This window comes from Akebia trifoliata, unplaced genomic scaffold (assembly GCF_017979445.1).
Source record: "Akebia trifoliata isolate Shusen 1 unplaced genomic scaffold, ASM1797944v1 Contig00686, whole genome shotgun sequence".
NCBI classification, from domain to species: Eukaryota; Viridiplantae; Streptophyta; class Magnoliopsida; order Ranunculales; family Lardizabalaceae; genus Akebia; species Akebia trifoliata.
The window spans coordinates 24,403-38,436 of NW_028237143.1; the positions used below are offsets into that span (position 1 = coordinate 24,403).

General features: G+C 35.4%; 1 protein-coding gene across 3 annotated transcripts; it reads right to left on the reverse strand.

Moving 5' to 3' along the window:
• Positions 1–2,958: 2,958 nt before the first annotated feature.
• LOC147381165 (cytoplasmic tRNA 2-thiolation protein 1) lies at positions 2,959–13,069 on the reverse strand. Of its 3 annotated transcripts, XM_086430757.1 has the most exons (11): positions 12,796–13,069; positions 12,574–12,688; positions 11,310–11,452; positions 8,927–9,046; positions 8,387–8,499; positions 8,204–8,296; positions 8,053–8,093; positions 7,427–7,493; positions 7,157–7,268; positions 3,394–3,589; positions 3,156–3,280 (listed from the first exon to the last, which is right to left on the reverse strand). In XM_086430757.1, exons 1-10 carry the CDS (start codon positions 12,892–12,894, stop codon positions 3,407–3,409), a joined length of 1,086 nt encoding a protein of 361 aa, XP_086286883.1. In that variant the 5' UTR covers positions 12,895–13,069; the 3' UTR covers positions 3,156–3,280; positions 3,394–3,406. The 3 variants fall into 3 exon arrangements, with proteins under 3 accessions (XP_086286884.1, XP_086286883.1, XP_086286885.1); XM_086430758.1 differs by lacking the exon at positions 3,394–3,589 and having other exon boundaries at positions 2,959–3,280; positions 12,796–13,045; XM_086430759.1 differs by lacking the exons at positions 3,156–3,280; positions 3,394–3,589 and adding an exon at positions 3,596–6,744 and having other exon boundaries at positions 12,796–13,064.
• Positions 13,070–14,034: the final 965 nt, after the last annotated feature.

Genomic DNA, 14,034 nt, shown 5'->3' on the forward strand with positions numbered 1-14,034 from the left:
CCAATCCCATTTTTGTACTTTATGCTTTAGTTGTTAATGTTGTTTTTGGCTTGTGTAATTTAAGTCTCACATCAACTAGGAGTATAATTAATTTACAACTCTTATATTTTTGGATTTCTGTTAACTTTAAAATTGATAGAGGTAAAGGGCAGGCTCACACAGGCACAAGGGGCGCCTAAGAGAAAAACCCAAGGTTTCAATTGAAATTTGGATCCACTGATTCGATTTTTTCTAATCTCCTTCGCTTTAGGACAGTGCTCTGTGCATGCCTCAACCTTTAATTAAAGTTAAATATTTTCTATTGCATTCACTTTCGAAATCAGGAATTTTCTCAAATTTCTGCTCTCTTTTCATTGAAATCAGTACCCAATCTACAACAATTGACCTTTTCAAAGCAATGTTAAGACTTCAAAGTTAACCTTGGTGTGTGAGTGTTTTGAGTAATGTGGGGATTAATGTTAAACAAACCCCCGACCAGCCACACTTTCTTCATAATTTTCTATGGATGCCTATAGCAAATGCAAGTTTGGTCATTTTATAATAAAATAATTCAACCCTTCATAGATTGATTTGGACGGAGAATTTAATTATGAGGCACACATTTGTCTGTAGAGAACATGGTCATCATATGTTAAAATAATTCAATCATACATCATGGACTTGGATTGGGGATTATTTTTTTTTGTTGTAACCGAGGGAGTATCCCATCAACACTGCCGCGTAAACATGACAGACTAATCTCCCTTGGGGGCCCCGCATGATCCAACCCCATATGAGTTTTAAGGGGACGAACCAAACCCATTATATGGGTCTGTGGAAGAAACTCTTGTGGCAGACTTGGTCATTATATGTTAAAATAATTGAATACATCGATGGATGGATTTGGATTCGAGATTCAGTTTATGAGGAAGGAATGAATTTGTAGCGACGCGTATTGAAAAAAACAAGAGGGGCACCTTGGGTTCGAACAATGGTGTCTGCAGGCTTCCTATGGATATGTTTGTCCATATCGACTAAGAATATAAAACTCAAACAATCCTCTAATAATTCGATAACTTCCATTTGCATACTATTAAGAAACCTTTTTAATTAGATCTTCATGTGGCCGTTAAGAACATCTCCAACCAGTCCCTTTCAAAAATCCTGTCAAAATAGAATCTTCAAATTTGAAAATTTTCTTCCCAATTTAACATTTTGAATCTCGGGCAAGAATGCAACGACCTGGGTGAGTCATATGGGTTTCTCCATCATCCAATAACACTACGAGTTGGCCACCTAATTGACTCGACCAAAACCCAAGTCATTCATGATTCAGATATTTTGAAAGATTCAACTGATTTGTTCAAATTTGGTCAAATAACTTTGTGGTTGTAAGCTTAATATATGTACAGGTGCATACAGTGTTCGTCATTAGATTTTCTGTAGAAATGCTAAGCAGATACCAGAGGAATTCAGGAATAGCATGCTGTGTAAGGAATCAAAGACTATATTTTACTTACATATAAACAGACATTCTGAGCACTTAGAAGTGATTGATTATTCAGACTTGGAGTTTATTGGCTTCTCTGACTCCAGGAAATCTACATCAATACATCTTCATGTAGATTTGGTAACATGCTAAGCTACTGCACTGGCATTATAGTTGCGAAATTTTATCACAGGGCTTAAAGTTGTAAATTTTATATCCACACTATCGAGGTTTATTGAAATAATTCAGTTACAATGTTCTTATCAAAAAACAAGAAAACTGAAAGTCCAAACAAACATATCGACATGAAATTCTTCATTGTTAGAAAGAATATTCAAGATCATAAAATAAATATGGAGCACATAAGTATTGAGTTAATGATTGCGGACCCCATAACAAAAGAGTGGCCACCCAAATGTGTGAAGCCTATGGGATTTATTATGATAAATTTTATGTTTACCATTTTGTATTTAGCTACAGAATAGAGATAACGTTTTATGTCTATCTACTTATGTTTGTATACCTAAATTGATTGTGACTGACAAAAAGTCCGTTAGGACAATAAAGTTTTACTCGAACCTGTTAATAAGAAGACCATTCATAAAGATATTTCATGTAAAGCACTCATTTAGAGGAAATCAATTGTATCTTAATACATGAAAGAAAATGGTCGTTAAGTAGAACAAACACCGACATGATTTATAAATTAAGACATTCTCACATTGAGTTGGATTTGGTAGTTCTACAATGCATGGCCATATGTTAGTGTTGAGTTATCATCATCCAGTGAATTATATTCAAAAGTCGTGTCAGATGGATAAGTGGGAGAATGTAGAGATTTTGATAAACTAGACGGGTGATTTATTTTCAAATACACCAAAATCAAGGAGCAGATTAAGTTTTGTCATAATCATCAACAATTCTTAAGCAATCATGGCTGGAGGCCGCTTTAAATTAATTAATTTAAACATTAATGTTAACACATCAGATCATAATTATAAAGGAACTCATTTTGAATAAAAAATAATACTAATAATTAATCAAGGAATGGCAGTTGCTTGTCTGAAAGGAATGATGAGAAACTAGACTCACTTGAAACTCGTTGCTATTCGTGAAAAAGGTATCCTGCTAACATATGAATTGAGACAAACACAATTGAACAGTTGAGAACGAAACAAATTTGGGATTATACAAGAAAGCAATTACAAAACAAGAAGATAGAAACAGAGTCTTGCTTCTGTAAATGAATATCAAAGCCTAGGAACACAAATAATACAAATTTTATTTGGAAGGATGCTGGTGGTGTTGCAGTGGTAATAATGGAATTAGTGTTGTCGATGGAAGGATGTGGTGGTGGCAGTGGCAGTACTCCAAAATTCGGATAAAACCCTCGGTCTGAAACATCAAACTCCCAAAATAAAGTTGAATGGAATGAAAATCCCAAGAAAAATGAAATAGCACTGATGTTCTCTGCTTCTGTATCAATGAAATGAGAGAGAGAAGGGAAGATCCTCCATTTAAGAAGAAAACAATAGCTTTTTATTTATTCTTACAAGAAAATTCAAATAAATATTTGAAAATAACCACGCCATTTTTCAGCGAGCCAACTAAATATTCCCCAAAATTGTATCATACAACATACACCTAATTTCAAAAATCCAAAGTTCCACATTGCTTGCTCTGGATACTCTTTGTTCCATTTCTTTGTTCCACTTCCTTCAAATGACCATTAAGGCCTCTTGTTCGCCCAATTCCCAGCTTCGGCAAGCCTCGATTCAGTCCTTCCAACAAAACACATGCTTTGCACCATTTCTGCACATTGAATTCAATGAAGGAAATGGAATTTTGTAATCTCAAAAAAATCATCGAACTTCGTTTAAACAAATTTCAATATTATTGAAAATCAAGAGAAATATAAAGATAACCTAATATTCTTGCTCACAGTAATGCTGCTGTCTTCCACTGGGTGCAAAAGACACCAATATTGTCCCCATTTCCAATTGTGCAAAATTTTACCTTAGGAAGTTCAACTTTACAAGTCCAACCTGAAGGGTTCCACCTTATTGAAGACCTATAATAAGCTAGGAGTGCTAATGAGGCAGGGAGACTAAGCACTGACACCTGTCCTGACAGACAATAGAGACCGTACTATGAGTAGGTTGCTTCAGATATCTTCAACTTTTTCTAAACAAGGATCTACCACGAAGTAATCTTGCTTGACCCAAAGAAGGAAAGGCTACTTATTAATTATGACCCATCTTCTGAACCCAATGAAAAGTCCTTGAATATCTATATAATAAAACGTGATTATAGGGCCCACAATTGCTACAGTTTTGTTGAGGATAAACTTCCCATCCAACTATAATTTTGTGGGGATTAACATCCCATCGATTTATAGTTTTATAGGACCCACTTTATAACATTTACTTGTCACCCTCCCTAATTTTATTATATATCATCTTTTACATCTTTAATCTACTTTATTATTTTTCATCTTTTACCCTTTAAACCTCAAATTTTTTAATAATACCCTCATAATTTTTTTCCACTTTTACCCCCCTTAATCACAAAGAAGAAGATGGTGCGAATTTTAATATATGCAATAAAACACAATTGTAGGGCCCACAGTTGCAACAATTTTGTTGGGTTAAACCTCTCATCCAACTATAGTTTTGTGATAATAGACGTCCCATGAAGCTATAGTTTTTGTGGGGCCCACTTTATTATCTTTCCTCTTCACCCCCTCTAACTTTATTATATTTACTCTTTTACCCCTTTAACCCACTTTTTTGTTTTTCATCTGTTACCCCCTTAACGTTAAAAAAAATTGATGGGGTCCACACACTTAATTGTCTTTCCTCTCCTCCTTTTCAATAATCTACCTCTAATTTTACTATTTTTCTCTTTTACCCCTTTTTAAATAATACCCTCTCATTTTTCTATCTTTTCTCTTTTACCCCTTTAACCCCTAAAGAGGGTGGGCAGACATCCTCTTTGAGATTAAGGAAATTAAAAAGGGAAAAATAATAAAGTTGAAAGGGTATTATTAAAAAAAATTGAGGTTAAAGGAGTAAAAAAGGAAAAATAATAATAAAGTAGGAAATGTATCATTAAGAACGAGAGAGATGAGAAAGACAATAAAGTGGGTTAAAATGATAAAAGAGGAAAGATAGTAAAGTTTAAGGGGCATTATTGAAAAGGGGGTAAAAGAGGAAAGATAGTAAAATTGGAGGGATATTATTTTTTTTTAAGTGAGGAAAGAGGGGAGAAGAAAGACAATAAAGTTGAAAAGGTGAAAAGAAAAGGTAATAGAGTGAGTAGGGTGGATCCCACAAAATTGTAGTTGGATGGGACGTTCATCCCCACAAAACTATAACTGGATGGGAGGTTTGTATAAAAGTGGGCCTAAAGTTTTGTTTTATTATATACTAGAGTTTGCCCGTGCTGCATCTTCTTTGAGATTAAGGGGGTAAAAGTGAGGGTTAAATAGAGTTGGAGGAGTATTATTAAAAAAAAATTAAGGTTAAAAGGTAAAAGATGAAAAGCAATAACATGTATTAAAGGAGCAAAAGAGAAAATATAGTAAAATTAGATGGGGTGAAGAGTAAAGACAATAAAGTGGATCTCACAAAAACTATAAATCGATGGGATGTTTATCCCCACAAAACTGTAACTAAATGAGAAGTTTATCCCCTACAAAATTGTAGCAACTATGGGCCCTACAATCATGTTTAATTTATATATACACACACACACACACACACTAGAGTTTACCCCCCTAAACCCCAAAGAGGATGCCCGTGCCTATGGGTGAACTCTAGTTCCACTGCAGATATAATATATCCCAATTACTGATCAACAACATGATAACAGGAATCTCATTTCTCCATTTAACCCAGCCACAAACATCATCTACAATCGAGACATATTCCTTTATATATATCATTATCTCCATCCATATCATTTTCGATCTTTGGGTATGTATATAAAGGTCATATAGGACCATTGAAAACAATTAATGAGGCTCTCATGGCAAAGCTACTGGTTCAAGTTCCACCAAGGGTAATCAGAAAGGTTTACAAAGGAGAGTGCCAATAAGATCTTCATAGTTTCCCAAGGAACATACCTAGGATATGGATCCTAAACACTATGAAGAGGAGAACAAAATACTTGGGAAATCATAGATTCTCCTTTTGATGAGGGCATTCAGATTTGGAAAAGTAATCAAGATGGGTCTCTCAATTAAATCTTTTAATTATTCTTTCCATCACTCGTGTTCTGCTGACTTTTCTGCTCCTATTATTCAGGGCTCAAAAATTTCCTCTAACGTGGCGTTTTCCTTTGGCTGGTCATCTGAGACTAGATTCTTGTTGTTGGCCATCTTATTTCGTGTGAAACTATCATTTTGAGGATTTACCCCCTTTGTGAAGCTAACAACAAATCTGTTAACCACCTCCTTACTCATTTTAATTTCACCACATAGTTTGGAGTCATTTTTAAGCCTCCTCAACATCTTCTAGATTCTTGCCAGATCTCTTTCTTATCTTATCCTAGGCTAGCACTCCATGACTTCTAATCTAAAAAGACAATATTGGGGGGGGGGGGGGGGGGAAAGATATTTAAAGAATGTTGGGGGTTCTTCTTTGAAGACTTCATTTTCAGATGGAGCTTGTAATAGGGGAGGATGCTTAGTCAAATCTTTCCCCTTTTTATGTATTTTCATACAGTTTCCTTTTTTCCTTGTATTGTTTCTTTTGTACCTAGAGCTCTCAACCTTCATGTTTGTTTGTTCCTCTTCTAATGAACTTTTACAATAATCAACCACAAAAAAAAAGATTTGAATTCTATCATATTTCTCTACGCTATCTGGGATCCCCTTTTTGTCAATAGGGGGTCCAGGTCTGGCCCGGGGTGGGGTCCAGTTTGTTAGATCGATGTCTAAGATCTCCATAGCGCACAAAGACCCTATATAATAAAGGATGAAAATATGAACAAGAAGAGTAATAAGATATACAAAATAGTAGTAGATAACAATGTGGATGTGTTGTCTCTTGTGCATTTCTTATTGCTTCCATTGTGTGCTGTGCTCGTTCAGCAAGTCCCCCTATGGTGAATGAAAAGATGGATCCTACAACAAATAACATGGGTGTTTTGTACTGTATTGAACCTCCTCAAATAGTAGCGATCTAACCTTTGATAGAACAGCCTATCTGTATGTGCCCAATGTCACAAGTAGATTGTGCCAAAAAGTGACTCAGCCGAATGACCATGATCATCTGATATAATATACATCCATATCATTTGCCAAATTTCACTGTTTTAAGAGTGCAAATAGACATGATGGTTGTCATCATCTGATGAGACATTTTTGGCATAGAAAAACTCCTGTCTCCAAAATGAGATAGCTGAGTGTGGGTACAACTATGTCCCTGGTGAGCTATGATGACGATCTCAAGAATGGGTATGTCATATGCTTTCATAAATATGGAGACCAACTATTACGCCATCTTGAGATCGTATTCATTTTTCATCAAAGGAGAATGGGGTGCATACTTCTTAGATCACGCAAACAAATCAGATGCCTTGAGATCAGAAGATAAGTATCAACTATTTTACCATACATAATTTGTGTCAGATGCTTTTATATATAAAAAAAAATTGTGTCAGAAAAGTAGAACTAAGGCTTACCTGACTAGAAATATAACCACAACGCTCACATGTTCCCTGCTCTGGCATTTTTGTTGAAGTGGATATCCTAAAATTCTCGCCTGACTTGATGATGTCAAGTATGGCTCTGGGTCTGCAGTAGAGAGTCCCCCGAGTAAGAAGAAAAAATGGAAATAAACAGGAAAAATGGGGAGGGGCGATTCAGAGAATTAGTGTAAATAGCAATATTTTGCTAGGCAAATATCTAAATATATATGATCATGAATGACACCAGATTAAGAGGATAACCACCTGATTCGCTCCAAATCCTTAATAAATTCACGAGCAAAACCACGGTATGCATTAGGTGAATAAATGCCTGCAATTCCAAGGAAAATATGAAGTCTGTAAGATAGATTCAGATGGTTAAGGTAAGGTAGAGCAGTACTATATAAAGAATTTCAAAATATAAACAAGAAAAAAATGAATATGCTTCTGATATGTAGACCTCATCACAAGGATGACATTTGATTGTAAAGAAATTCAGGACTCTGAAGTGGCAGGAGGTTATGGGTTGGATTGGCTGAAGCAAAGATCAAATCATGATTAAAGAACTGCAGCTCAGTAGGACTACCTCGATAAAAACGACTAGCATTCCAATACTCTCTTATGTGTCTAAATTTCCAAAAAAAGAAAAAAAAAAAAAAAAAAGGGCAAAAGCTGATTATTGATCATAGAGGAACACTCTTCCAATCAGACAAACGAATTTCTATCTCATCCCACAATTATCTACTTGGAAAAAATTTGTTGAACAGTTTTTGTGTATCAAAACTTGGAAAAATATTAAGTCTTTTATGTTTGCATGGGACACCAGGAAAAATTATTAATATAGAGAAGTGTGAGTTAAGAGAAAGAGAAAGAGAAAAATGAACTATTACATTCAGTGGAGAAGTAGTCCAGCCTTTTGAAATATGCATACGTGAACATCTATATAGTCAAGGTTTTGCAACGGACACCAAACAATTATAGGTTAAAGTACAAACAACACAAGACTATCATCATAAATAAGTATTTCAACAGCGAGGATATATAACAATCTCCTTCTCATAGGTGTATTTAAAAGGTTTGCATCTTGGAATTGGTCCATCTTCACCAGTTGTTATAGAAGTGCATCTACCTAATCTACAAAACCAGTGGCACTAAATCAGTTTATGGTGCCAAGAAGAACAGCACATACGAAAGAAAGAGCAATCTTAATTGATGAGGCATTACCTAGCGATGTCACCTCGTAAGATGTTTAAGAGAACAGTTTCAGCAATATCATCTGCATTATGCCCAGTTGCGAGTTTGTCTACTTTCAGCAATGCAGCACCTCGATCAAGAGCCTTAAGATATTGAGAAAGACTATCATTCATATCAGATTTCTTTATTATAACTGATTTATCTTTCATCAACAATGGACATTTAGAACAAAAAAAAAAAAAAATTCTGGATTGATGAACTGTTAAATTGCTAAGAGAGTAAGCATGATTAGAAATTTCCAGTGCTGGCTAAGAGCCAAGTTCGTGCATGTAAAAAATGAATCTTAGATACTATCATAGTTATTATGTAAAAGGCCTATTTGAGCAGGATATGGATGCCTTCTTGAATAGAGATGCCCTGGATGCATGCAACCTACACTATATAGGCATGGAGGATGGTTTTCTTCCTCACTTGACTAGGGTTTCCTTGATTTTTCTGTTCCACAAATTTCTACTAACAACTGAAAAATTATATTTGGAGAAGAGGATTATAACAAACTAATTGCCATACCTGACGACGAAAAACCCCACAAAATGTGCAATTATTTTTTAGTCCTATCATCTTCACTATTTCATCCATTGTCCATCCATATAGATCCTTGTATGAGACAACTTTCAGTGGCAACCCATACTGCAAGATGAAGGCAAGCGTAAGTCAATTAGGAAAGAATAGAAACAAATGATGCAGAGACAAGAAGTAAATATCTTAGCATCTAATGTTAAACAAGGAAATTACCAAGTTAAAACCTGGTCCAAAATGAACCAGAAGGTGAAAAGGAAACACAGTAAGATCAATTCCCATTCCCTAGAATCAACATATATTTGAAATTTGGGTCCTTTATGGTTGCTTAGAAATGTATTCCCAATATTTTTTTCAATTATAACTTCTCATGAAAACTTTCTTAGAACAGTATTTTTTTTGCATTAGTTTTTCAGTCGCCCAAACAGAGAAAAACTCTTTTGGATAATTGCTAAATTGGCACAGAGCATGGACTGAGATAGTGAAAGCGGTATGAATTCGTTTTTAACAACAGAAAACACAGCTCTGGACAGAATTTAATAGACGAACAAGTTCGTTCAGCCAACCCCAAATCTTTGGTATAAGGCCTCAACAATGATGATCAAGCAATTTTCATCTAGGCATTGAAGTGCTATGCGATCAAATTAAAAGGAAAATTTTAAAAGATGGCAGTAAGACCAGTTGTGCTTTATGAAGCTGAATGTTAGGCGGTCAAGAAGCATCATGTTAATCAATTGAGCTTAGCAAAGATGAGGATGTTGAGATGCGTGTGCAGAAAGACTAGGAAAGGTAAATTAGAAATAAACATTCAAGAAAATGCAGGAGTAGCTCCAGTTAGATAAATGCGATTGAGATGGTTACAGCCCCAGTTAGAAGAAATATTCAATTAGAAGGCCCTTAAAAATGAAAGAAAGAAGATATGAACAGGCTTCCAATAAAAAAAGATGCGACTCTAGACAAAGTGGAATGGGGGAATAGGACTAGTTTAGCCGACCCGAAATCTTTAGGATAAGGCTTGGATGATGATGATGGTTGCTTAGAAAATTGTTCACCAAAATGTCCATTAAAAACTTTTCTCATGGAAACTTGCCTACGTAAGTATTATTGTGTTAGTTATCAACGAAAAACATCACCTAAACACAGAAAAATAATTTGTTAAAAACTCATAATTCCCACCGTTGGCACAAAAATAAGAGAAAACTTTTCAAATCTAAATTTTAAAAAGTGAGTAAATGTTATTTTCTATGAAAAAAATTCTACAGAACCATATAGGGCCTTAATAGAAGTAATAAGATGTAATTGGAATGATTTATACATCAAAAAAAGAAACAAAAGGTTGGAACTTAAAATCTACTCGATCAGTCCCAACAGTCAGGAAATGGAACTAAAATATATATATATTAAAACTAGAACATATATATATAGGGTCAGGTTCAAACGACAACCATTTCAACACACATATAGACAACGTGTTTTGTCTTATATGGGCAAAAATGTTTGGAATGGGCTGATTTTTTGTGAGGATGATCTCTGTGGTGAGGAGATCATCCTTGCCAAATATCAGCTCATTATGAAACTTCTAGACCGTCCAATTTTTGTTGAAAATTATAGACCGTCCAATTTTTGTAAATCAATTTTGATGGGGTTACAAGTTTTGGAATGGGATGATTTTTTGCCAGGATGATCCCCTCATCACAGAGATCATCCTCACAAAAAATCAGCCCATTCCAAACATTTTTGCCCATATAAGACAAACACGTTGTCTATATGTGTGTCGCAATGTGTGTTGCAGGAACCCGACCCATATATATATATATATATATATGGGGGCGGTTCAAGGGCCATATGTAAAAACATATGTAAAAACAATGGTTTTTCAAAATATGGGTTAGAGGTTTTGGATTGAGCTGATTTTTTGCAAGGATGGCCACTATGATGAGAAGATCATCCACACCAAAAATCAGCTCAATCTGAAACTTCTAAATCCATCAAAAGTAATTTACAAATTACTGATAAAAATTAACAAAAAATCGACGGTCCACATTCTAAATCACTTTTAATGGGGTTAGAAGTTTCAGATTGGACTGATTTTTTTTTTTCGGATGATCTTCCCATCATAGAGATCATCCTCACGAAAAATCAGCTCAATCCGAAACTTCTAACCCATATTTTGAAATTTTATTAATGTTACATTGTTTTTACATATGTTTTTATTAATGTTACAACTGTTCATTAAGTCTAAAAGAAGGCACCACTCGGTTCAGTCAGGAGTTCTCTCTGAGCAATAAATATGCAGAAATAAATGGTGAGCACCTTCATATGGAAGTTCTAGAGACCTAACTCATTAATGCACAATAGTAGATTGTCGGCTCACCTGAATTTCATTTCTTTTGACGGTTTCAAGTGAATCATCCCTATAACCTGTAATTCCTTCATCAATCGACAAGAGGAATAAATCCAGGCCATAATTGTGTCGACGATTCAGTTCGGATAACACATAAGCAAGGACAGTGGAATCTGCAAAAGTATGAAAAAATAGGATTGCAGTTCATATGCATGTCAACAAATTAAGAATTAGTAAGAAAAACAAAATAGAAAAAGACGTGTGGCATTGAATGAGATGGTTCTTCTACATTCTTGTGGAAGGACTCCTGATTGGAGGGTGGTTGCATTATCTCTCAATTTGGGGGACAGTTAATTTTCAGTTGGAAGCAGCCCGGATGCTAGAGTTTTTTATGTGGGTGATGAAAGGGGGTGGAATACGCCTGTTTCGAGTAATGAGATAATGGAAGCAATTGCGGACCAAATTTAAAAAAAAATCTTCCTCTCCCTTCTTCGAATGAAGAGGATACTATTGTTTAGTCCCTAAATCCTATTGGCGAATTTCTTTCGGAAGTGCCAGAACTGTTGATCATGAGGTGCCATGGAAGAGGAATATATAGTGTAAGAAAGAGTTCCAAGGCATGCTTTCATCACCTAGATGGCTGTTAGGAAAAGACTTCCTTCTATGGAAAACCTTGTTAAAAGGGGGTTTGTGCTTGGCTTCCCATTGTGTGCTTTGTTGGAATGCTATGGAAGGAAACAATCATATTTGTTTCTCCAATGCCCATATAATTGTTGGCTTTGGAAAAGCCTTCCTTCTATCGATTAAAGAGATGCTTTGTGTTGTGTATCCATCCAAACTTTATCGTATACGGTGTGAGTGTAACCGAAGGAATTTGATGATAAAAAGCTTCACAAAACAGCTCTTCTTGCTAAAACTGTGAAGATGTTTGTGGAAAATTTTTGACGAAGTGAAAGTTAATAATTGCGGTCTGCTGGTTCATTAAATGTTTTGCAGCGTTTGGGGGGCAAAAGGAGAGATTATCAGAACCAATGAAGGGGTTCCGAAAATTAACTCTGATGGTGCTCTCTCTACCTTTGAACCAACAAACGCGAAAAAAGAATATCAACAAATAATTATGGTCGCGTATGGACTTATTTATTCATAATTCTAAGTTACCAGGTTCACTAAAACTTGCAGAGGACCAAAATAGCCGGGAAATTATAATAATAAAAAAGTGCTAAATTAAGTTATTTCTCCTTTCATTCCACGCAAGAAAAATGAAAAAAAAAGATGGTGAGAAGAAATTAAATACCTTTTCCACCAGAAGCTCCAATGGCGATGCGTTCACCCGGTTTGAATAGTTGGTTGTCGACAATAACTCTGTGGATCTCATCTTCAAAAACACCATAAAAGCACTCCCTACAAATCTTCAGAAGAGACAAACCACGACTCAACTCTAGTGTAATTCAAACTATATATATATATATAATTCGAAAAGAAAAGAAGAAGGAAGGAAGGAAGGAAGGGTAGCTACCTGTTCTAGGGTTTTGGGTCTTTTCAGTGCAGCTTTCCTCTGATTGCAGATGGAGCACTGCCGACCTCCTGCCTTTTTCTCTTTCCCCTTTATCTCCATCACACCCTCCTCCCTCCTTAGGTTAGGGTTTCGCTTCTGAGTCTGGGTTCGTATTCTTTTTCAACGAAGCTGGTGACTTCTTTACTAGCCTTAAGTTTTAGTTTTAGGGGTACTTGGCATGGGCCAACAAAAAAATAAACATAAAAGTGGGTGCAAAGAGAACGGCCTTAAAATTACAGCCCGCGTATTTTGTCCAGCTCCCAACTGATTACTGAGTTTCGTCTGAAACGTTTCCAATCATTATATTTATGAATAAATAACTTCTTTTTTTTCGTGCAAGGTGGATTAGTGGAGGCTCAAAATCTTATCTCATTTTATATTTTATATAAATAAATAAATAATTATTTTACACATAAAAAAAATATAATTCAAAAAACAGTTGGTTCCACAGCCTTTAAAAAAAAACTTAGTGATATATTACGAACAAATCATCTCAGATTTTGGATGTGTCCGTGTGTTGGACGATTAAAATTGACCATCGCCTTTTGTTGGCTTGAATAGTGAGATGGCTGGGACAGTATGAGACCAGTGTTAAAATCATGAGGTGAAGAGAAAGATCCTGTTCTCGCGTTTGAAGTCTTATCAAAGATCTCCCCTTGGTGTTCTCTTCGAACTTTCAACTTATCAATACCAAAGAGTGCACATTAACCATTCATTTGGTATTGAAAGAATATGAGCCATATACGGCAACTTAAAAACAATCCAACTGGGAGTGCGAATTTAGTGCCATTGTCAAAATGATCACAAAATTGACGACTTCAAGAATTGCATTTGAAGAAGAAAGATTTGTTTGACACAACTCCATATTTTGGGAATTAGACCCTACAATAAATGAATTTTTTTGCCCAACTGGAAGCATGAATAATTTTTTCACAGCTAAGACCATAGTTCACATACTTTCAATTAAAATATAACTCAAAAAGGTTCAAGATCAGCATCAAAATGAGTAATTTTACTCAGCTTGACATTGAAGTCACCCTTCAATTTTGGTTTTCAACTTCGTATTCTGCAATACCTGCCAATGACATTGCCAGTAAGCACCTTCATCACTCTCCGGCATTGGATCAGATCATGGGAAGCAGCATTGTCCCATCAAAAAATGTATTAAAAGACAGCAGTAAGGAAAAACTGGAAGAAAAA